General features: G+C 49.3%; 1 protein-coding gene across 3 annotated transcripts in view; it reads left to right on the top strand.

Moving 5' to 3' along the window:
• DPYSL5 (dihydropyrimidinase like 5) overlaps nt 1-24,531 on the top strand; it is an 89,539-nt gene extending 65,008 nt beyond the window's left edge. For all 3 annotated transcript variants that reach the window (XM_027555873.1, XM_027555875.1, XM_027555874.1), the window contains exons 5-13: nt 540-608; nt 2,783-2,827; nt 4,665-4,740; nt 5,627-5,783; nt 11,170-11,311; nt 12,683-12,825; nt 14,385-14,592; nt 19,230-19,398; nt 21,579-24,531. In XM_027555873.1, the coding sequence (XP_027411674.1) occupies nt 540-608; nt 2,783-2,827; nt 4,665-4,740; nt 5,627-5,783; nt 11,170-11,311; nt 12,683-12,825; nt 14,385-14,592; nt 19,230-19,398; nt 21,579-21,664 (1,095 nt within the window). In that variant the 3' untranslated portion in view covers nt 21,665-24,531. The remainder of the gene's footprint in view (nt 1-539; nt 609-2,782; nt 2,828-4,664; nt 4,741-5,626; nt 5,784-11,169; nt 11,312-12,682; nt 12,826-14,384; nt 14,593-19,229; nt 19,399-21,578) is intronic.
• Nucleotides 24,532-25,262: the final 731 nt, after the last annotated feature.

Here is a 25,262-nt window from a genome sequence, read left to right as displayed (position 1 = left end):
TCCATTACCACAAGGAATGCAGAGCATCTCTAAGAAATGAGATGTGACATTAAAATAAGAATAAATAAGAGTCAGCCTTCCACTTTCCTGGACCTCCTCAGAGGTGCAGAGGTATTAGAGAGATCTTCTCACTGGGACCAAGACAGACAAGCCCCTTTTTACTCCTGGATCTTAATAAAGACACTTGGGGTAAAGGCTAATCTAGGCATTTCTAGAAGCTGGAGATTTAACTAGATTTCCAGTGAGGAAATTCTGATTTTTCAGATCAATAAAGAGTGCATGTCTTTAGTGTCCCAGGCCTGTTGGCTGGTGACTGAACTGTATTTCTAAGAGGAAAAAAATATTTTCAACCATTATGAAGTGAGTCTCAGGGGAGCCCTGTATTAATCCTGCCCTTTTTAGACGATGAGGATTACAGAAGTGAGAAAAGCAGCAAGCCTATTGGCATGGGCTGGGCTGAGCATACTTTATAGTCCCTTGGGTTATGTTTTTTGTATCTCTCTCATTCTCTCGATTTTCTTTCTTTTGCTATTATTCAGGGAGCAAAGGAAGCACTAGACTTGGGTATCACAGGCCCAGAAGGCATTGAGATCAGCCGTCCAGAGGAGGTGAGAAAGACGTCTGCATTCTTTGTCAACGTCCTTCCTATAGATTCACAGAATCTTTAGGATGCATGAGACATCTGTGAATACAGGTTGTCTGGTATTGCTTTCTCCATGGGTGAAATTCCCATCTGGAAGCTTCCCAAGGAGCAGCCTCCTCCATACTACAGCTGGGACTTCACTGGTGGCTCAGATGGTAAATAATCTGCCTGCAATGTGGGAGACCTGGGTTCCATCCCTGGGTCGGGAAGATCCCCTGGAGAAGGGAATGGCAACTCAGTCCAATATTCTTGCCTGGAGAATTCCATGGACAGAGGAGCCTACCAGGCTACAGTCCATTGGGTCGCCAAGAGTCAGACAGGAGTGTGCAGCTAATACTACTACCCTACTACACTGCTACTATGCTTCAGCTGACCAGGCCTTGAACTTCTGTGGGGAAGACCACTTTGGAGAAACAGACCCACCTGGGTTGGGTCTGATTTCAAGGATCTGAGGGAGGCCATGTGAGCATGTGAGGGGTTGCAGTGGCCAAAATTAAATTGGGAGAGAAAAGACAGACTGACAGAGGCTTCAGATGCTAGAAGAAACTCCAGGCTGTAAGCCAGTGAATCCGCATTTGGGGGCTGAGATCCCTTTGAGTGTCTGAGGAAAACTCTGGACTGTTCCCACTAGAAACAAGAGGCACATGTGTGTGCTCTCTCCCTCTTTTCCTGTTCATCGCAAAGAATGGTAACTAACGCCTGCCCCTCCTCTGCCCTCTGATTTTACCCTCTCGTGGTTTTGCAGGATGTTGACACAAATGCCCTCCAGTGCCCATTTTCTGAAGAATTTGACTCTGGAGGATCACATTAGATAAATAATGCATTCTTGCCCTATGGCCCTGTTCAGATATCCCCCACCACTGGTGAGGAGAAAGCTATTTTCTGTTTCTTCAAAGCCTTAAATGCAGAGTGGTGCTTGGATGCCCATGAAGAATTGATGGGGAAGCCTTGAGGGATGAAGAGCTGGAGACAGGATGTGATGGTTCTACCATCTGACAGAAACTAAGTCAGCTTATACTGGGTCAGCCCTGTATAAGCCTTACTCCTGCCCTGGGTCTGTCCCTGTCTGTCAGAGCCCTTGAATGTAGCTCCAGTCTGGGCACCTCAGAGCTGGTAGAGAAAGACACACCAACTTCAATAAAGACAATGCACTGAGAGTGCCCGTGAGAACAGGGGTGGGTGGGTGATGGGCACAGGACTGCACTTTGTGGAGTTCTACCAGGAGAGGAGCAAGGCACTGACTGTAGTGGTAGTAAAAGCAAGAATTACCACCACCATCATCTACTGATTAAAGGGGAACATCTGGGGAGATTTTGCTCCCCAGGGACATTTGGTGATGTCCAGAGTTATTTTGTTGTTCAGTCACTCAGTCATGTCCGACTCTTTGCGACCCCATGGACTGCAGCACGCCATGCTTCCCTGTCCTACACCATCTCCCAGAGCTTGTTCAAACTCCTGTCCATCGAGTCGGTGATGCCATCCAACCATCTCAACCTCTGTTGTTCCCTTCTCCTCCTGCCTTCACTCTTTCCCAGTATCATGGTCTCTTCCAGTGAGTCGGCTCTTTGCATCAGATGGCCAAAGTACTGGAGCTTCAGATATTTGGGGTTGTCCCAACTCAGGGGGAGGATGTTAATGGCATCTAGTAGGTAGAGGTGGCGGCTGCTGCTGAAGAGCCCACAATGTCCATTCAGCCTCCACCACAAAGAATTACCTCACACAAAATGTCAATAGTGTCAAGGTTCAGAAATCCTGATCTAGGCTAATTTCCAGCTTGAAATCAGTGTTGCTCCTTTGCTACAGTTCTGAGATGGCTGTGGAGAGAAGGCACCAGAAACCAGGGGAGGTGTTTTTGTTTGCTCTTGTTTTATTGCCTTTGAATTAAGCCCTGAGTAGCATCCAGGGAAGACACACCTGGAACACTAAGTCCTGGGATGCTCTTGAGGTGAACAGAGGTGTCTGGAACTTGGTGCCCCTGCTCAGGGTTTCCTCCCAGGCCAGTGTCTGTGGGTGCACTTGGCCCCTCCGGCTCTGAGTCAGACATTCCAGCACTTTCTACAGGGTGGGGTATCAGGCAGAGGTAAGCTTGCTTGGGGAGATGATGAAGTTTGTTTTCTTCCTGTCCTCTGTTCCTAACAGCTGGAAGCAGAAGCCACTCACCGAGTTATCACCATTGCAAACAGAGTAAGTAGACCCCAGATCACTCTCAGCCCATTTTCAACTCTGGGGTCAGAAACCAGCCTGGATGGTGGAGTCCCAATCTGCTCTGGGTGCTAGCACCAGGTCTGGCTCACAGGACCCCAAATGAACATCGTTTGCTAAATGAACATTGTTATTCCCACAGCCATGATAGGAGTGCTCCTTGCCACTGGCTGTCTGTTCCACCCCACTGAGCTTACTGACATCTGGTTCATTGCTCAAGTGGAAACAACTCCCAAGGAAGGCGAGGCAAGGTGGGGACCACAGAGCCTCACGGCAACTGGAATCTGTTTCTTCTAGAGGAATAAAAATTTTTACTTAGAGAATCACAATTCAGACCTCTAGCTCTGGGCCATTCGTGATTTTTTTCTTGGTACAGTTCAGGGTAAGGGGGCACTGATGCAGTGTCATGGTGAGAGCAAGCAAGAGACGTGACAAGCTTGATCAAAGACAAGCTTCTGGTCACATGCCAGTCAATCAACCATTCCAAGAGACTGTTTCATTATCTAAAATTGGAGTGAGGGTATCACCCACTCCTTACAGGATGGTTGTGAGCATCAAACAAATCATGGAAGGAAAAGCACTTTATACACAATAGAACACTGTATCAAGGTCATTTCCCCTCCTGAACTGTCACTAGAGGGTTCCCTTTGCTCAGATAATCCAAACTACCTTCTCTAAAACACTAGTTTTCTAAGTGCAGTCTCTGGACTAGCTGCTTCCACATTGTTTGTTAGAAATAGGAACTCAGAAACACAAATGCTCAGGCTTGTCCAGACCCACTGAATCAGAAACTGGGGGTGACGCCCAGCAATCTGTGTTTTAACAAGCCCACTAATGATTTTAATAGGCACTAACACTTGAGAACTTCTCCTCTGGAAAGACCTGGGCTACCTTGAAGGCCATGAGCAGAGGGTGAAGGGTGTGGTGTTAGGGACACCAGGGGAACACAGAGGTCAGAGGTCCAGTTGGTCTCAGAACTAGTCAGGAAACTTGTACCAAGCACATCAAATGTCAGGCCAGTTCCTAAATTCTCTATCCTCCTAATTTGATAAGAAGGCACTAGAATAACATTTGGGAAGTTTTCCATTAGCCCTTTATAAGTCTAGAAGCTGGACAAGGACATCATTTTATTGTTATAACAATAATTATGCTAGCAATTACTTCCTGATGGAAACTTACCCCAGAGTAAGGAAAGATCTGAACAACAAAAGGGCAATTCCTCCTTTTTTTAGCTCAAACATATTCCCAAAGAAGTGAAACCATGGACCATGGTTGCACAGTTCAGTAGAGGAAAAGTTAATCAGAGTTATAATCCAGTGTCCATTTGCAAGACTGGTCCTGTCTGATGTAGACTGAACCCTGAACCTCTTGTGTAACATTTCTTCTCTGGGGTAGAGTACATTCTATCTGCTGATAGAGCAGCCTTCACATGGCAGGCATCATAATTTTAGATATGGGACATAATACACAACTGTACCTAGGTCTTCACATTCATGAACAGGAAAAAATCCCTCATTTTAAGTTGTAAATAGTCTTGGTGTTGGCTGGTAGAAAATGTGAGGTTCAGCACTTGACATCTTACCCAGATATTCCCACTGTGGGCTCTGGTGCCAGGCACCACCTGTCCCCTCCTTGTTTTGTGGGGTTCCCCTAGCCTGCAGCTGCCAGGCCTGCATTCTGTGCAGAAGACTGTCAGCCTAAGGAGGGTGCAGAGCGATGCAGGGGGAAGTGCTGGCGCCAGGACTAATCCTGTCTGGTCATCTTGATGCTTGTTATGGGGTTGATGCTCTCTCCTTCCCACCATGTTTCCTGTGTTTAGACTCACTGTCCCATCTATCTGGTCAACGTGTCCAGCATCTCAGCCGGTGATGTTATTGCAGCTGCTAAGATGCAAGGTGAGTTAGTAGGGTGGGCTGGGCAGTTAGCCCTTGTGCGAGGGGTGCCCAGCAGCTTCATGCACTTTCCCTTCTGGCTCCTGAGGCCAGGCCCTGAGACTGCCCTGCCCTTCTCTTTCCTGCTGTCTTCCTGCCCAGGCCTGGGGTTGGCCCCTTAGAATAAGGGTTTTCCTCTGCACATTTGTATGCATAACAGCTTTACAGAAGTGTCTGTCACCTCTCCTCAGATTGATAAAAATTTTTCAAGTTTTTTAATCAACTCATGAATTGGTTTTGTTTTGTTTTTTTTTTTTTGGTCTCTTGGGTTTTGCTAGTGGTTGCCTTGGTAACCAACATAAAATCCTGGATGAGTTACAGCGGACATTTCAGGGGGAAATGCCTATGTAGTCCTTGGAGAAATGACAGTGTCGGAGCTGGACATCCCCTTCAGGAACCCAGTGTACCAGCCCTAGGACACCTGTGTGTCTGAGCACCTGGCCACGCCTGAAGGCTTTGTCCATGCTTGTACTCCCAGCCTGGCTTGGGGTGCCAGTGGGGGCCTGATAACAAGCATAAAAGATCACAGTCACGAACCTGGGGATATAAATTAGGGCCTTCCAGCCCTCCCGCCACACTGCCTTCCGCATCTCGCCTCCTACCTCTCCTCTAGCTAGACCTCCTCCAGGGTCTCACCTGTGCTGTGGACCCAGCCTTCCGCCTCTGTCTCCTGGGACGCGGGAGCACTCTGGCCTTGACCGCAGCTGGGGTCTCCAATGCCCAGCCGAGCTCAGGCTAGTCCCTTCCTTTCTGACTTCAGCTCCTTCCCCTGCCCAGTGAGAGGCTCCGACCAATGCTCCCCCAGGTTCACTGGCCTCCTGGTGATGGTCAGACTTCCCTCTTCTTGCAGGGAAGGTTGTGCTGGCTGAGACCACCACTGCACACGCCACGCTCACGGGCTTACACTACTACCACCAGGACTGGTCCCACGCAGCCGCCTACGTCACGGTGCCTCCCCTGAGACTGGACACCAACACATCAACCTACCTCATGAGCCTGCTGGCCAAGTAAGGCACCTCAGCTGGACCACGATGCAGCCTTGTGTCACAATTCGGGCCATGCTGGGCATTTGTAGACCTTTAAGGTGATATCGTAGAGGCCCCCAGTCTGACCTAAGTTCGATTTCCTTGTGTCCAAAGGAAGAGTTTTGCTTGTGTTGCCTTCTCCAAAGCTCCTGCTGTGCCATGGTGCTCCTATGACTACCTGATTGGGAGTGAGAGCTTCTGAGGAGATAAGTAAAGAGCGTATATAAAACTGGGCTGCTAAGTTGCTTTAGTTGTGTCCGACTCTGTGCGACCCCATGGACGGCGGCCCACCAGGCTCCCCTGTCCCTGGGATTCTCCAGGCAAGAACACTGGAGTGGGTTGCCATTTCCTTCTCCAATGCATGAAAGTGAAAAGTGAAAGGGAAGTCGCTCAGTCGTGTCCGACTCCCAGCGACCCCATGGACTCCAGCCTACCAGGCTCCTCCATCCATGGGATTTTCCAGGCAAGAGTACTGGAGAGGGGTGCCATTGCCTTCTCCGATATAAAACTGTGAACAGTAGCTATTCAGAATTTCAAAGGACCTTGCTCTCATACACTGAAGACCACTGGGGAGCTGTAGGATGTAGACTCTGACTTATCTGAGAATATTTGTGGATCTTTTTCTTTTTTACCTTCACCTACCCCTCTCATTGTTTCCCACGTGATTTACTCTCATTGTGTGTCCCTCCCTCTGTGTTGCTCCCTCCTTTCTTTCCTCTTTTCCTTTTTCTTCCACACCTTCTCCCTCTTTCTTCTTAACCTCTTCCTCCAGACCTTCTTTTCTCCAGTTCCTGTTTTTCCAAAACGCTTTTCCCATTCAATCTGAATCTAGATAATATGCTTCAATGGATAGTCTGATTCTGGTGGGACACAAACACGGAAAGATTTTGTTTGGTTCCAGTGAGTGACGTGAAGTTGCTCGGTCATGTCCAACTCTTTGCGACACCATGGACTGTGGCCTATCAGGCTCTGAGGAGCCTCTCAGTCCATGGAATTTTCCAGGCAAGAGTACTGGAGTGGGTTGTCATTTCCTTCTCCAGTACTGGCTTGCAAATTCTTGCCTCTAGTAACCCTTCAGTTCAGTTCAGTTCAGTTCAGTCGCTCAGTCGTGTCCGACTCTTTGCGACCCCATGAACTGCAGCACTCCAGGCCTCCCTGTCCATCACCAACTCCCGGAGTTCACTCAAACTCAAGTCCATCAGGTCAGTGATGCCATCCAGCCATCTTATCCTCTGTCGTCCCCTTCTCCTCCTGCCCCCAATCCCTCCCAGCATCAGGGTTTAGGTAATGGTAAAACCCATTGCTTTTTCTTCCCTTTTGGTTATTAAAGTCCAGTTCAGTTTAAAAGTCAGTCTCCTCTCCTCCCAACTCTCAGCTTGGGGAATTTGGTGGGCATTAGGATTAAAGGGGTGGGGACACTGGTCCACACCCAAGCACGGCCTGTACCCCTGTACTAACTGATGCTGCTTCTTCTCTGGAAGAAAGTTGACTGGCTTCTGGGGCCCTCCTTGTGCAGGGTATGTGCCCAGATAAGGGCTCTCTTGAGCCACTCTCATGCCATCCTCTGACACAGGAGATGGAGTCCAGCTTGACTTCTCCTTTTAAAACAAAAATTATTTCTTTGGCTCTGCTGGGTCTTAGTTGCAGCACTCGGGATCTTTGATCTTCCTTGCAGCATGTGGTATCTTTACTGGGACCTGGGATCCTGACCAGGGATCGAACCCAGGCCCCCTGCTGTGGAAATGCAATGTTTTAGTCACTGGACCATCAGGGGAGTCCCCATCTTTACCTCCTCTAACCTGCCCCTTCCCAGCTTCCCTGTGAACAAGAACCTGGGCCTGCAGCTTAAGCCCCATCACCTTTTGCAGAGTCTGGGCCCAGAGGAAGCTCAAGCAGCTTTGCCGCTCCTTCTGATGGGATTACAGGCTGCCCCACCCCCATGACCTGACTCTCCTCATTCAGAGGCTCAGGCGGGCCCACCCACCCATCTTCCAAGCAGGTGCCTGCTCCTGTCACCTCTGATCTCCATAGGTGAACTTCTTCAAATGTCTCCTCTTGACTCTGAGGTAGACTAGTTGGGGGAGAGGGAAAGTACCATTCAACTCATGAAAACAGGAAGAAGGGCAAGACCACAGGACCCTCCATTTTACCAAACACCTCAGTCGCCCTCCCTGTTTTCTGCTTTTATAGACGTGGGGATGGTGATACACTTCTGCTAGGATGATGGTGGGGAGTGTTGAGGGAAGTGACCAGCCCCAGTTGGAGGTGGCTGTCATTAGATAATGGGGCATTTATCTCATCCATGTCCTTAGTTTTCAGTCTTGGTTGGTTGACTAACAGCTGGAAAATTTCCACTCAACATCTTGCTCTCTTAACAACCTAAAGAGCACTGTGCTGCTGCTAAGTCACTTCAGTCGTGTCCGACTCTGTGCGACCCCATAGATGGCAGCCCACCAGGCTCCACGGTCTCTGGGATTCTCCAGGCAAGAACACTGGAGTGGGTTGCCATTTCCTTCTCCAATGCATGAAAGTGAAAAGGGAAAGTGAAGTCGCTCAGTCATGTCTGACTCTTCACAACCCCATGGGCTGCAGCCCACCAGGCTCCTCTGTCCATGTGATTTTCCAGGCAACAGTACTGGAGTGGGGTGCCATTGCCTTCTCTGAAAGAGCACTATGGGGTTTTCCAAATGTGACTGGAGTGCAGGTGGTAGGGTCCTGGGGCCACAGTGGCCCCTGGAGGGGTAGGATATGTTGTGGCACAGTGGCAGTAATTATAATCTGTCCCATAAATTGCTAAGATTCTGAGCAGTGGCAGCTCTGAGAGTTTTAACCAATTTGAGAGAGTAAAGGGAGAAATGGTAGATCAGCTCTTACTTTTAAAAATGCTTGTTTGGGGGAAAAACCAGCTTCCTTTTCACTATTATCAACACAACAAAAACAAACCAGTATCAAGAACCCATGATAATAGTTTTGGCTCCTTTGCAAGGTCAAAGAACTCTTTCGAAATACCTCACAAGCAAATTTACGGAAAGAACAAAAAGGTAATGAATTCCCCAACCCACCCAAATTACAGTGCCCAAACCCACACGACTTTAAACAAGCAGAAGAAGAAAAGTATTATTAATTGAATAATTTCAAGTTTTTATTTCTAGCTTATTTTTTCAAATTTATTTAAATTATTCAACTAAATTCTATTCATTTAAACAGAATTATAATTTCATGTGAATACTTATGAGAATAGTTTGAATCTCTTTTTTAATCAGTGCATATTGTAAACTTGTATAATTTTATAGAATTTGGAGCATATTTTTAACATTTTTAGGAATTCATGATTACTGTAATTTTGCTTTTATGACATTTTAGTGATAATTGGTGTTATGCAAAGTACTTGATAGAAAACCCACGCACTAATTAATGTATTTCTATAAGAAAATATGAGCTGCTTTATAATGATCTATTTTAGGATATGATCTCTTCGGGTATATCAGGGTAAAAAGTACAATCTGTAGATGTCAGGATTTGTCCTTTATTTAAAATCTGACTTCTTAAAGAGACCAGAAACTCTTTCATTTGAACTTACATATTTTTTAAGCGGGTTTCCCTGGTGGCTCAGATGGTAAAGAATCTACCTGCAATGTGGGAGACCTGGGTTCGATCCCTGGGTTGGAAGATCCCCTGGAGGAGGGCATGGCAACCCACTCCAGTATTCTTGCCTGGAGAATCCCCATGGGCAGAGGAGCCTGGCGGGCTTCAGTCCATCCGGTCACAAAGAGTCGGATACAACTCAAAGAGTCAGAGCAACTAAGCACAGGACAGCACATCTTTAAAGTACTTAACAAAAGTTAGTGATGTTTTAAAGAGTAGGGATGGGTGTGTCATATCTCCCAGATTCCTGGCAGCACTGGGGGTCCCCAAAAGCCCTTCTGGAATGTGCCCTCCTCATTCACTCCTGCCTAGCGAACACTTACTCGTGTGTGGGCCTTTTAAGAAAGGCGAGGGCTCAGTTAGACTTGTCAGTTAAAGCATGGGGTCCATGGATCCTCAGCCCCTGACTCTAATGAGCATTTTCTGATCTGAACCCCACCCAGGGGTCTGGAGAACGCCTGAGAAAGAGTGAAAACTGAAGATTCTGTTCATCGCTGGCAGGTTCTCTGGGTCTGGGGGAGGTGGGGGGTCTCTGGGAACACAACCCTCTGCTCAGTGGAGGACCCCCTCCTGCAGTCTCTCGGGGGGCCACAGCAGCATCTTTGGCACCAGAAGCTGCCAGCCCTGCCACGGAGGAGCTAAGTCATGTCCCTGTGGATTTTGCCAAGAATAGTAGTCATTTGGGGAAAGCCCTGCCAGGCCCCTAGTGGAGGCAGCCCCATGTGCAGCCTGACCCTGAACGTCTGAGAGCCTTAAGAATATGCCTCCTCACCAAGCCAAATAATGCCTTCTGCGCAAAGATTCCCCTCTGAGGATCGCATCTCAGTTGGCCCACATGCACACACAAGGCTTGGTAACTCCTCCAAGTTAAACTAGACTCCAGGGCCCCTGCTGTGCTGTCCCCTCTCCCACCAGGCCCCTCCCTGCCCTCTTAGGGTGTTTCCTCCTCAGGCTGTCCTGGCCTGGGCAATGGAGGCATCCCTCCCCGCACCTCTGAGGCCTACAGAGATCTCTGAACGTGGGCCAGCCATGGGCCAGCCATCTGCCTGTCTCCTCAGGCAGAGGGTCTGCCACCATGTGAACTCTCACCGACATAAGTCTCCACCCCAAGTTCTGAGCTGGCCCAGGAGCCCCTCAAGAGCCCGGCATGCCTCACCCACCACAGCCTCAGCAACCATCTGAGGACCATGGTCACGGATGGCAGTGGCGATGACCCACTGCCATGTCATTGCTGGCTCATCAAACCAGGCTTCTCTTCTATCTTGTCCATCCTCTTCCCACAAAGCTTAACATAGAACTTGAGTATTTTACCAAGCACGTGCTTGTTGCCAGCAGGGCCAGGTGGGGGTTGAGCAGGGACATGAGAGGGAGTTTGTATATGTTTTGGGGAAGTAAAACTACCTCCACCCTCTCACTTTAAACTCTTTTAAGTTCAATTTTTCTCTGTTCGTTCTCTTAACTCTTAAAGTCAACATCCCAAAGACTACTCTCGATGTCTTCTATGACCATTCTGTGCCATGGTTAGCACATATCCCCATTCTGCAGATGTGTAAACTGAGGTTCTCACAGATTAACTCATTAGAGGTCATACAGCTCTGAAGTATCAGAGTGGAGACTGAAACCAGCTTTGCCAGGTTCCCAAGCAAAGGCTTTTTCCCTGTCCTCACCCTCTGGGACCCTGGCCTCCCCTCCCCTTACTAGTCATGTCCTTCTCTTTACCCAGTGATACTTTGAACATTGTGGCGTCAGATCACCGGCCTTTCACCACGAAGCAGAAAGCTATGGGCAAGGAGGACTTCACTAAGATCCCCCACGGTGTGACCGGGGTTCAGGACCGCATGAGCGTCATCTGGGAGAGAGGCGTGGTACGTTCCCAGGACCCCACCCGGCGCTGGGCCGGAGAAGAATTTTCACACTTTAGGAGGGCTGGGTCAACTACTGCTCTTGTTTCACTCAAAAGCAAAACAGAAAAGGTCTTTTTTATTTTCCTGATCAGAAAAGTAAGAAGTCCTAGCATGACAATTTGGAAAATACAGAAAAGTACTAGAAAAAAACATAATTCCATACTGAGAAATTATTAATATTTTGGTATATTTCTTCCTAAGCTCTATGCATGCAGCATACATTATTTTAATTACTGGGTTTCTTTTTTTTTTTCATATAACAGTGTATTTTGAGTGCCTTCCTATATCAGTAAAAGTTCTTTAAAAACATCTTTGTTAATAACTAAACAAGATTTCCTCCCATGGAAGCACCATATTCAGTTACGGCTTCCCTGGTGTTTGGAACTTTCAACTGCTTCAAATTTTTGCATTTAGCAATAACACTGCACAGAATTTCTTTGTTCATGAGTGTATGTCAGCATTTCTAATTGTTTCCTGAGGACAGATTCCTAGAAATGGATTTCTGGGCCAGGGGATGTGAACTTTCTTTAAGGATCTTGGTATCTTTCGTCCAATAGTAAAGACAGAGACTGGAATTCATTTGAATACCACCTGTTCTGCCCCTGAAAAATAAGTAATTTGGTCTTGACCTATCACAGATTAGATGCAGTTTTAGGGGATGAGCCTGAAGAAATTTGAAATACACAAGGCTAAGCCACCAGCTCAGGGAAGACCCTGAGGCAGCTCAGGAATCCCTTTTTAAATTTATTTATTTGGCTTTGCTGAGTCTTAGTTGCAGCACGTGGGATCTTTCATTGTGGCTCACAGATTTCTCTTTAGTTGGGGTGGACAGTCTCATTTGCTCAGCAGCATGTGGGATCTTAGTTCTCCAACCAAGGATTAAACTCATGTCCCGTGCATTGGAAGGCGATTCTTAACACCTAGACCACCTACAAGTTCTAGGAATCCCTTTTGAAGAATGTCCATGATGCACTCATGGGTGGGGCTATAAGATGCCTTTCCAGCACAGAATATATGTCCTTTCATGGATTTAGGAAAGCTCCCAATTTATCCATAGTGAGCACATGAGTAGACCTGGTTTTACAAACAGGAGGTAGATTTGCCCCAAGAAAGCCACCATTTGGAAGAAGGGCCCACCCACCACTGTTACAAAAAGGAGAGAGGAGGAAATGAGCACATGGGAACCGAGCCATGCAGATTGTCTCATCCGAGATGATGCCCATGGCATTGTCCAGCACCAGTATTCGGACCAACTAAAAGCTCACAACAGTGACGGGGTGTGAGGCACACACACAGGACCTTGGTTGACCTGAGCCTTTGGCCATGTTTCAGGTTGGAGGAAAGATGGATGAGAACCGTTTTGTGGCCGTTACCAGTTCCAACGCAGCCAAGATTCTCAACCTGTATCCCCGAAAGGGCCGCATCATCCCTGGAGCTGATGCCGATGTGGTGGTGTGGGACCCCGAAGCCACCAAGTAAAGCCTGCTACTTGTCTCCAGGGCTGGGGGATGGGGTTTTTAAGGACCTTGTGTTACAGAACTCCAAAGCATCATCTTTGCCCTACTTCTAGCATAGAGCAGGATGTCCCTGAGATGTGTTCAGTTCAACAAATGCTTGAGGGTTTGCCATGGTCCAAGCACTAGGGATGCAACAGTGAACAAGAAGGTCTGAAGACTTGCCGCAGGGCAAGCTCCATGTGCACAGCTTTACAGTTTTTCACAGCTGCATCACATCAATGATCTCATGTGCTTATCTCAGCCCTGAGAAGCACTCAAGGCTGGAGTTCTTACTTCCATTTTACTATTGAAAAAACTTGGAAAAGGAAATGGCAACCCACTCTAGTATTCTCGCCATGAGAATTCCATGAACAGAGGAGCCTGGTGGGCGACAGTCCATGGGATCACAAAGAGTCAGACACAATTGAGTATCACTCACTGAAGAAACTAAGAGCAGAGAGTAGAGGGACTCCCCAATCACATAGCTAATAAGAGGCTGAACCAGACAGATGTCCTGACACTCAGTTCCAGACTCTTCCACCAAGCCTCTGCTTCCCTCGTTGAGAGCGTGCATTCTCTCGAGCACAGCACTTGACACCCACAGTATTTATGAATACAACTTGAGTGAATAAATGAAATGCATCAGGAATTATCAAGCTGCAGGATACAAGGCATCATGTTTACTCAGAGGTTTGACCAGGGGAGATGGGAATTGTTTTCTAATACTAAACTTTATTCAGTCACTCAACAATATCTGTTAAGTGCTACCATTTGCCAAGCACTTTTCTAGACACACAAGCTAACAGTGAACAAGACAAAAATGTGCTGGGATTTTGAAGGTAAAAAGTTGAACTGCAGAAAAAGTTCTCCCTGTGCACCACCGCCCAGCCCCTTGCCCAAATCCCTGTCCTGCTTCTCCATTAGGGCACTTGAGAAGTCAGATTCTGCATCCAGCCTGGGGCTGGTCCCTGTTGCTCTTGTGGGTGTGGCTGTTAGTGATTGCTATTGGCAGAAAGACCCTTAGAGTGTAGGCCAGTATGTTAGTCAGCTAGGGTGCTCCCATAACAAAATAGGAGGAGGCTTGAACAATAGAAATTCATTTTCTCACAGTCCTGGAGGCTAGAAGTCCAAGATCAAGGTGTCAGCAGGGCTGATTTCATTCTGAGACCCTTGGTTTATAGAGGTCATCTCTTCCCTGTGTCTCTACATGGCACTGCCTCTGTGTGTGCACTTCTGGCATCTCGATTTCCTCTTATAAAGACACCCATTTGATTGGATTAGGGCCCACCTGTATGACCTCATTTTACTTTAATTAGTTCTTTAAAGGCCTTATCTCTGAATATAGTCACGTTCTGAGGTACTGGGGACTGGGACTTCAACAGATAACTTTGTGGTGACATAATTCATTCTAGCCTTTGGGAGTCCTTCCTTTCCACTGAGCGTCATCGCCTCTTCCCCTGAGCACCTTCCCTTCCTTTGAGCTGTGACAGCTTTACCTCCTCTCATAGCGTTCTCTCCTGCCACTGCGTTCCCACCAGGACCATCTCCGCCAGCACCCAGGTGCAGGGAGGAGACTTCAACCTGTACGAGAACATGCGTTGCCATGGCGTCCCACTGGTCACCATCAGCCGAGGCCGGGTCGTGTACGAGAACGGCGTCTTCATGTGTGCTGAAGGCACCGGCAAGTTCTGTCCCCTGCGATCCTTCCCAGACACTGTCTACAAGAAACTGGTCCAGAGAGAAAAGGTATGGTGAGGGAGAGGGGAGAATACATGTGGGAAGGGGTTGAAGACCCCTGCTGGGGACTTCTTATATGACTATTGTAAATCTCAAAGATGTTCTCACTGTTTTTTCCACCAGAATCCTATTGCCTGAATAGTCACTTTGGGAACAATCAAAATAGTAGAAAAGGAGCACCTGTAACAGAGTAAAATTTACTTGGGAGGGGTCCCCAAGTCCCTTGGAGCCAGGGACACTATGAGGTGCTCACAGCTATCCTGACACCCAGGTTTCTTGTGGTCCCTCAGGGCAGGGGGCTTCTGGCTTAGTCAGGGTTATCATATTTGCACTGGAGATCCTCTTTCCCAAAACTCCCCACAGTTGCCCTGTGTCTGCTGTGGAGTGGGTGGGCTTTGCTGAGTCTCCAACACTGAAGGGATCAGGGCAGGTCTGAAATAGCTCACTGCCATGTGGGGGTAGCCTGAGGTCTTCTTTTGAGAATTTCACCCAGTCCTTGGATTCCATTAGCACTCTAGGTGTTCAGTGAAGCTTGAGGCTCCTTCCTCATCTCCAGGGATACCGAACGCTTGGGAGAGTTTCACCCAAAAGAACTGGCTCTTCCCTCACTGCTCTGGGATTGACTGTCCAGACTTATCTTTGAGGACTGCCCTGGCCTTCCTGTGTGCCATCTCAGCTGCTGCGCTCATGCGGCGTGGCAGAAAGTGAAGAACTAAAGAGCCTCTTGATGAAAGTGGAAGAGGAGAGTTAAAAAGTTGGCTTAAAGCTCAATATTCAGAAAACTAAGATTATGGCATCTGGTCCCATCACTTCATGGCAAATAGATGGGGAAACAGTGGCTGACTTTATTTTTCTGGGCTTCAAAATCACTGCAGATGGTGATTGCAGCCATAAAATTAAAAGACGCTTACTCCTTGGAAGGAAAGTTATGACCAACCTAGACAGCATATTAAAGAGCAGAGACAATACTTTGTCAACAAAGGTCCATCTACTCAAGGCTATGGTTTTTCCAGTGGTCATGTATGGATGTGAGAGTTGGACTATAAAGAAAGCTGAGCACAGAAGAATGGATGCTTTTGAACTGTGGTGCTGGAGAAGACTCTTGAGAGTCCCTTGAACTGCAAGGAGATCCAACCAGTCCATCCTAAAGGAGATCAGTCCTGGGTGTTCATTGGAAGGACTGATGTTGAAGCTGAAACTCCAATCCTTTGGCCACCTGATGCAAAGAGCTGACTCAACTGGAAAAGACCCTGATGCTGGGAAAGATTGAAGGCAGGAGGAGAAGGGGACGACAGAGGATGAGATGGTTGGATGGCATCACCGACTGGATGGACATGGGTTTGGGTGGACTCCAGGAGCTGGTGATGGACAGGGAGGCCTAGCGTGCTGCAGTTCATGGGCTCACAAAGAGTCAGACATGACTGAGACTGAACTGACTGACTGACTGATTGACCTTCCTGACAACTCCAGGTGCTGGGAACCAGTAGCAGCCCCGGCCTCGTGGTGGAGGACCCAAATCACCAGAAAATAACAAGTCTGACAAACTGACAGGTGGAAGCATCATGCGGTTTCCCCTCTGGCAGAAAGTACTATCATCATGATTCAAAATGCTGCTGCCTAGCTATTTCCAGATTCTGTCCAGAAATGGTGGGTGTTCTTAGAAACACCATGACCAATGGCCTAGGAGCCCTAGCCCCAATCCAGGTCTTCTGTTGGGGAGCAGACTTGGACTACGCAAACAAAGCATGACTGTAGTTATCCCAGTATTCAATCTGAAAGCAGACTCAGGATCTCTCAGGTAGGTGAAGGGTCCCATCTCCACTATGCTTCCCAGATGGGGACAATGGCAGGAGGCCTCAGCCCCACCTCTGGAAGACATGCCAGAAAGAGATGGAAAAGCGATCCATTCACACACAAGATTATCTGACAAAGGATGGAAATGATTTAAAATAAGAAAATGGAAAAAAAAAATATCAGTGATGATGTAGAGAAATCGGGACGCTCATTCACTGTAAAATCGATGTAAAATGGTACAGCCACTTTGGAAAACAGTTTGGCAATTCCCAAATAGAGTTGCCAAAATGACTCAGCAATTCCTTTCTTGGTATGGACATACTCAAGAGAAATGAAAACACATGTCTGCAAAAAATCTTATCCATGAATGTTGATAGCAGGATTTTTTCCTTATAGCCAAAAAGTGAGAACAACTCAAATGCCTATCAACTATTGAATAAACAAAATGTAGTGTTAATATAGCCATACAATGGAATGTTATTTAGCCATGAAACGGAATGGAATGCTAATATATGCTATATACAACATGCACGAACCTTAAAAACATTATGCTAAGTGAAAGAATCCAGTCACAAAAGACCACATATTATATGATTCCATTTGTTGGAAATGTCCAAAAGAAGCCAATCCGCAGACAGAAAATAGACTAGTGGTTGCTCAGGGTTGGTCAGAGAGAATGGGAGTGATTGCTAATGAGTATGGGGATTTTTGAGGGGTGATGAAGATATTTTGAATTTACACAGTGGTGATGGTGGCACAACCTTGTGAATTACACTAAACACAACTATACTGTATACTTTTAAATGGTGAGTTTTATGGTATGTGAATTATATCTCAATTCAAAAAAAAATATGTCAATAATTCTGTGACTTTCCCAAAAAAGAACATTTTAGTCAGGAAATAGGGTCAAAAGAGGGTAAAGAAAGTGAAGCCCTTCTAAAAGCCAACCTCACAAAAATGTCAGACAGATACCAGTTTGTGCTGCTCTGAGGGCCAGCCACAGTGAAAGAGCCCAGCTTCTAGGGCTGACATAAATTTAACTCAGAATCCCTTTATCCAAAGCACTTATTGTAATGACAAAGTAAGGTCCTCAAGAAAAAGCCATCTCTATTTCCTATTCTCCAGTATAGCCCTTACATACAGAACGCAGGGCTTCCCCAATGGCTCAGCAGTAAAGAATCCACCAAAATGCAAGAGATGCAAGAGACACGAGTTCGATCTCTGGGTGGAGAAGATCCCCTGGAGGAGGAAATGACAACCCACTTCGGTATTCTTGCCTGGGAAACCTCATGGACAGAGGAGGCTGGCAGGCTACAGTCTATGGGGTCGCCAAGAGTCGGACACAAGTGAGTGACTGAGCACACAATAGAATATAGGTATGCAGAAAACCTAATTTCTCCCAAATTATAAATAAGCAGTCCATACAGAGCAGGGTCCTCGGGGAGAAACCAGCCCTGGGGTTGGGACTAGTATCTAAAGCCAGGAAGCCAGGGGCTTCCCAGACCTGCCAAAGTCACTCACCCAGGGCTTACCAGGTCCATACTCCCACCTACACCACCCAGACCCCAAAGTGCAGCCTGGTAAAGGCTAAAACACTCTAGACCAGCTTTGACATTCTGAGGGCTGAGCTCAACTACACATCTGTTGGAGAATACAAAGGAATATGTAAGCTGAGGAGCATTCCAGAAATCACCCATATCTATTGTTTCTCTCAAGGTTTTCAATAAGCATTGAGCAGCAAGGAGATTGAGGTTCTGTCTCTGATGAGTGCCTGGGGTGTAGATTATATATGCTGCTCCTTCAGACCTTATGCACACACCCCAACACACTTCCTCTCACAATACCACCCTTTAAAATGATAAAGCCCCATAAATGACCTCTGCAATAATAACAACTGCTGGTAATTTTGTGTCACTCACCATGTGCCAGAGCTTTACGTGTTCTATTTCATTTGATCTCATAACAACTCTGTAGTCTTACAAGTGAGAAAACAGGCACAGAGAGTTTATGTAACTTGCATAAGGTCACACAGCTTCCAAGTAACAGAACTGGGAGTGAAACATAGGCAGTCTGGTTGCAGAATATAGGTTCTTAATTCCACTGCCTTTGTGAGTAAAAAATTAACTACTATTGCTAATGAGGGATTCTAATCTTCAAATCAGCTGTATTTAGCCTCTATTCCCACAAAGTTGTCAGATCGATCCCAGTAAAAGCTCCAGTATTTTGTCCACCTGATGCGAAGAGCCGACTCATTGGAAAAGACCCTGATGCTGGGAAAGACTGAAGGCAAAAGGAGAAGAGGGAGACAGAGGATGAGATGGTTAGACAGCACCACCAACTCAATGGAAATGAATGTGAGCAAACTCCAGGAGAGAGCAGGGGACAGGAAAGCCTGGTGTGCTGCAGTCTATGGAGTCGCAAAGAGTCAGACATGACTTAGTGATTGAACAACAACAGCTTGAGAGCCTGGCCAGTGAAGGGATCACTGCTCCACGTGAGGGATGCTCTCTAAAGCGGAATATTTCCGAAGCCTACCTGCTGCCTTGGAAAGCATTCTACCAGTGTCAAGGGGGAGCCAGTGGATATCTCCTTTATGCACATACCTGCACATGCTCACACATATGCCCTGTTTAGGAAGTACAAGAGGATTCTTTACCCTTGGGCTCAAGATGTAGGAAGGCTTTGTCACGTGCAATAATTTGGGTTCTGAACAGAGTGGCAGTGTTAAGACCCTTCATCAGCCATCAGGGAAGCTCTGGTGGTGGTGGTGGTGTCTTGGCCCTGATGGTTGAGGGTGTTCGTGCTCTGATGGTATCATCTTTTCCCTTTTTCTCCTTCTCTGCCATCACTAGACCTTAAAGGTGAGGGGAGTGGACCGCACGCCCTACCTGGGGGATGTAGCTGTCATTGTGCATCCTGGGAAAAAAGAGATGGGAACGCCACTGGCAGACACTCCAACCCGGCCTGTCACCCGACATGGGGGCATGAGGGACCTTCATGAATCCAGTTTCAGCCTTTCTGGTAAGAGCAAGGGCCACTTGGCCTGGCACTTGTGTCTCCACCTCAGTGGGGTGTAGGGAGACGGGCGGAGGGGTCAGGAGTCCCACCCAGGCAGTGGGGCTTACTCCACCTCCTCCCTCCGTCTCCCATCCTCTGCCCGGTGATGAGTCCTGGGTCCCCTGTTGCTGCTGCTGCTGCTGCTAAGTCGCTTCAGTCGTGTCCAACTCTGTGCGACCCCATAGACGGAAGCCCACCAGGCTCCCCCGTCCCTGGGATTCTCCAGGCAAGATACTGGAGTGGGTTGCCATTTCCTTCTCCAATGCATGAAAGTGAAAAGTGAAAGGGAAGTCGCTCAGTCGTGTCCGACTTTTAGCAACCCCATGGACTGCAGCCCACCAGGCTCCGCTGTCCATGGGATTTTCCAGGCAAGAGCACTGGAGTGGGGTGCCATTGCCTTTTCCGGGGTCCCCTGTTAGAGACACACAAATACTGGGGATGGGAAAGGAGGGCTCTCCCAGTCCACAGGCCCTGCCACTCCACCCGGCCACGGCTCTTCTGGGGCTTGCCCCACGGTTACTAAGTTCAAATGTTTTCATCCCTTGAAACATCTTGAGGGCCTGGCACGTAGGGTGCCCCTAGAGATGATCAGACCTCAGAAGGGTTAACTCTGTGCCACATTGGTCTGCACCCGCATTTCCCACCCCGTCCTCACCAGCCTCTCTGAAAGACATGGTGTTTCCCTTTCGTCCCTCATCTTTAGCCTGTTTGCTCCTCTGCCACCTTCTTTTCTTGCCAGGAGTTGTACTGTATAGAATATACAAAACAGAAATATATGGGTGTGTCTATGCTTAGAGACTTTACTGCTGATAGCTGCATGCCTGCCAGGTGCTCAGTGGTAGTTAAAGGTGGGGAATTGCGGGCATAAACCGCAAGTTTCCCTGGAGAACAGGCAGAGGCCCATAAGGTGCCCTGGACCTGCAAGCAGCTTTGCTGGAAAGTGTGAGCCCCACGTGAAAGCGGTCAGGGCTGGGTCTTGCTGAACTGCCTCCAGGACTAGCCCGGGTGCAGACTGAGCCTCTGCTCTGCAGGCTCTGTGCTGGGGCCAGAGGGTGAGAGGACCTAGATCCACATGTCTCCACACAGAGCATGGATTCTCCTGGGGACAGGGAGACACCGCCGCAAACCAGCCTAATCTGAGAGGCAAAGAGCTATACCCAGGGCTGCCAAGGGGCACGGCTGGCCGCTGGGCTTCCTTTGTGCCCAACCGTGCGCTGAGAGCAGCTCAAGTGGCTCCTGTCTGAGTTGCTGACTGGCCTTTGTGGGGAGAGGTCCTCTCCACACCCCTCCCCCATCATCTCAGAGCCAATCTCACTACAGAGATAACTTCTCCCCCGCCCTGAGGGCCACTGTTAAAACTCCCACCAGTGAGGGGACCGAGTGCAGTCAGAAAGAGGTCCGCCGTGTGGAGTGTCCGTGGGCGCCCCCGCCTGGCCAATCCAGGAGGTGTCGCTCCCCACGGCTGCCTGGGCCTGGCCCCTCCCGCCGGGGTCAGCCCCAGGAGAAGCGTCCAGGCCTGAGAGGTGCCAGTCTCCTCGGGCCCCTGGCTTCTGCTCCCACCCAAGTCTGGGTAGAGCCAAGACTGGACAGAACCGCTCTCAGGTGCAGCAGACACCAGGCAGCCTCTCACCTTCCCTCGCCTCAAACCCTGTCTGCTGTGAGACAGGCGGAAGAATGCTCCATGGCACTCCCTGGGGCACCAGGACTTCTTTTCAAAGCCTCGAGATTTCAAGACGTGGGGGCCTTTGAAGGTGCTGTTCTGTTTTTCCAAGACAATGGCGCCCCCTCCTCCCTCTCTTGCTCACTGAGTCATATGTACAAAGGCACACTTGCTAACAGGCGGCTCCATGGTCTGTGTGCTTGACGAGAGAGGGTACTTACCCTCCAGGGCTGGGAGTGGTGAAGGCAGGTGTAGCAAGGCAGTTAATTAACCGTGGAGGCTCTGAATCAGGAAGACCGAGGTTCAAGTCCAGGCTTTACATACTCATAGACTATGGGACAGTGGGCAAGTTAACTTCCCTGAGCTTCGGTCTTCCCACCTGTAAAATGGGATGGTGTTGTGTTGAGGATTAAATTACATCTAAGCACGGGAGGACCTGGTTTTATTACCTAGGGGAACTCACCCTCTGCTTCCTTCCTTCCAGGTTCTCAGATCGATGACCATGTTCCAAAGCGAGCCTCGGCTCGGATCCTCGCTCCCCCCGGAGGCAGGTCAAGCGGCATTTGGTAAAGACACTGCCCAGCCCCCCAAGTGAAGATGCTCCGACGCCACCGGCCCCACGCCCTCCAGCCGCAGTTGCAGGGGTGGGGCGGGAGAGGCCGCGCTGGGCAGCTCACCACCTGAGGGGCCCCGGGACCCAGGGGCCCTCCCCATGTCTGACACGTGATTCACTGTGCTTCGAGCCAACCCTAACAGGCACTTTGAGATGTGTTCCTCCTGCTGCAGTCCTTTCCTGCCTCGGCCCCAGCGGGCTTCCCTGGGGCCCAGGAAGCCCATACTATGCACAGAGCCCACTTGCATAGAGCCTGGCCCTGCCCCTCCCTCGCACCCGCCCCCTGCTGGCCTTGGGCAACCCCCGCCCTTAGTGCCCTGCCCCTGGCTAACCCGCCAGTTGTCCAGAGCACTTTAGCAGATGTGTTTTAAAAGAAAAGGACCCCCTCCCCGATCCCCTTCGGCCCCTCGGTCTTTTTCCCCAAGTCAGACAGGTGTCCGTATCCCAGCCGTGCCCCAGGACCTCCTGTTTCTCCCGATTCAACTCCTGCCCCTGTTTGGGAGTGGCTGGGACACGCTGCGCCCTTTGCTGGCTGCCTCATCCCCGAATCCCGGCAGTCCCAGGCCCAGAAGGGCTGGCCGGGTGGGCGTGAGGCTGGTGCCAGGCGCGTGTATATGATTTCGTTTTGCACGTTTGGTTTGCGCAGTGGTTTGGTTTGACTTGTTTGTGCATCCTGTGAAAACTGACGGTGCTTTGTGTCACTAGCATAGCATAGAAACAGGAATAGATGTGGACCTTAAGAGATGCTGCATCGACACCAACCAGACAGCCTAGGGCACTGAGAACAGGGGCCAGAGGGGCATACTGGACTCTCGGGGCCCTTCCTCTCCCTATCTGGAGTCTTCCGGTGCCCCCTCCCCTCCTGGTTTCCTGCATCCTGAGAGGGTGCCCGGAATGCTGGCCCTAGAGACCTTCAGGAAGCAAGGTGGCCTTTCCCATGTGTGGTCCTGGTCACTCCCAGCACTAGCCACCCACCCCCCAACACACACACACCCAATTGCCTGTAGGTATCCCCCTGCTGGACAGAGGCCCAGTTGCTCCTCCTGTGTGATTGGCAAGAGGCCTCATGCCTGCTGGGGAAGAGGTGGGAGGGGCATGATAGGGGGAGCAGGCTGGCTGTATGCCAGGTAGGAGGCCAGGCCAGTAGGACCTGGCTATAGCCAACAGTGCTACACAGGGTCTGCGGTCTCCTGTGGTCAGCACCTCGCCCTCACCTGCTTGTGGTCTCCATCTCCTCTCAGCTGGGCCTCCCCTGCCTCCAAAACTCTAGGAGGTTTCCATGGAAACACTAGAGACTGCCCTTGCTAAGCCTTGTTCCCCCCTGGGGAGTGACATCACATCGCACCTGGGCTGACACGCGGCTCCTGGACTCTTGGGCCAGTGGTCATACCCTGCACATTTCTGCAGTGCTTTTCATGTTTTCAAAGCCCTTTCACATATGAGCTCTCAATTGCTCCTCACAACCACAAAGCATGAATTATTCTCCCCATTTCTCAGATGTGGCCCAGAAAGCTCAGGCCCTCTGACTCCAGAAAGGTCCAGACTGCCCTTTTTTAGAACTTGGTTGTCTACCCCAGCTGTGGATGGAAGGAGTGGAGTGACATCTCTTGCAGATCCCCCGCTGAGAGTTTAACTAGCTAGATGACTTACTCCCCAGTAGGCATTCTGCTTTGTTTTGCACAGGTAGATAGATTTTTCTTGTAAACAAACTAATGCATATTCACTATTTGAGCCAGAACTAGTTACATGCTGGAGGCTTGCCATGTGGTTTGAGCTGCCTCCTCATCCTCACCCCTCCCTTCACGCTCCCCTTCCTCACTTAGGGGCTGAGAGGACCCAGACGGTAACCCAGGAAGCAGAGGCAGCAAAGGCACTCATGGAGAGTGGTAGCTATGGGGACAGTCAGTAGGGATCTAAGCCTGGGAAACCGTGACACTGATCCCTTGGTACAATGCACATCATCTTTATCCCTTTCAGCCCTTGCTGGGTCACGGGCCTTGGGCAGATGCCAAAGAGCCAAGCAGTGGTGGTAGCCAGCGGGCAGAGCATCCCTGCTTGGGCCAGGAAAGCTTTACCTTCTCTGAGTGCCTCCGCCCGAGAGATGCGTGGTCCGTGGCTCTGGGAGACCACCTCTTGGTGTGGTCCGTCGAAGGCCTTCCACTTCATTCACCCCCGACCCTTACATAGACCCACCCTTGCCCAAGAGCATCTAGATGAGAATCAGAAGGAGGTTCAAGGAACCGAATGAAAGGTCAGCCCTGTCACCCATTCCCTGCCCCTGTGCTGAGCTCCAGCCAGCCCCATCACCAGCCCCACCGGCTCCTGGTTGGAATGAAAAGGGTCTCTGGTTGCACTGAATGCAGCTCTCAAACTTGGTCTTGTACTTGCTGAATAAATACTGTTGTTCTTGCCTTAGCTGCTCTCTAGGTTTGTGGGGTTAAGTTACCAGAAAATTGTGCTACCGTGTGTGCGTGTGTATGTGTGCGTGTGTGTAGTGCTAGGAGTCCACAGTAGGTCTCGGTCAAGCCAATGCCGAGATGAGGGCTTTTCCAATACTGACCCAGAAACCACAGAAACCACTCGGAAACCCAAACCCCTTCCAGCTACCCAGGCGGCGAGCACAGCCTGGGGTCGGGATGGAGCCTCGAACACCCCAGCACCCAAGTGACTTCCTCACTCCTCTGTAAACGTCATGGTGCTAAGATTGTGTCAACCCCAGGACGGCACATGGTCTTGTGCTTTGGCCACCCGATTGAGGCAAACACAAAACAGCCCGACTCATTGTGTTCTGGTGCAGGTTTGTATTAAACTATAGCTACTTCTCGCTTGGTCTCAGTTGTGTTTCTTCAAAGAAGAGGGAGTTTGGTGGGGGGACCTTTTCTTCCATAGTGGCTGGGGTGAGGCTTTAGCCACTAAAAAACGGCCAAAAAACTCAGCTTTGGTTCTTCACTTGTGTTGTGTGGAAGATGGCAGTTCACTGGGAGGCCTGAACAGAGTTTGAAGATTAAAAAAGTGCTGAATGCTTCCCTGGTGGTCCAGTGGTTAAGACTGTGCATGTCCGCTGCAAGAGTCACAGGTTTGATCCCTGGTCAGGGAAGTTCCACATGCCTTGCTGTCTGGTCAAAAAAAAAAGTGTTGGGAGACAGGAGCCTCAGTGACCCAACAGCTAATAGTCAGTCCTTTCTCCTGGTGGGAACAAAACCAAGTTTTTTGGTGCCAAATTTCTAAGACAAGGTTGGGGTGAGTTATCTGAAACAGGAATAGTTAGAGGAAGACATTAGATACAAAAGGAGGGCGGGAGATGGGGTTGGACTAGGCTTTTCCCACCCACCATTGGTCGCTTATTTTCTTGGCTACCATTTTGGAACACCATAGCCTACTCTCCACGTTGGAACCCTTGGCTGTTGGAACCATGGACTCACAAAATCACATTTCAAAGGACTATTCAAGGCCAATGTATCTTTGAGGAGTTCTCAGGCTGCTCTCCGGCTCCACTGAGAGCCCACTGTGCCTTCAAACCCTTCCATCTGCATCAAGGCTAACTCGGGCAGAGAT

The sequence above is a fragment of the Bos indicus x Bos taurus genome, chromosome 11 (assembly GCF_003369695.1).
Source record: "Bos indicus x Bos taurus breed Angus x Brahman F1 hybrid chromosome 11, Bos_hybrid_MaternalHap_v2.0, whole genome shotgun sequence".
Taxonomy (NCBI): Eukaryota; Metazoa; Chordata; class Mammalia; order Artiodactyla; family Bovidae; genus Bos; species Bos indicus x Bos taurus.
Note: the sequence above shows the minus strand (reverse complement) of the source record. Positions and strands in the feature narration are given on the sequence as shown.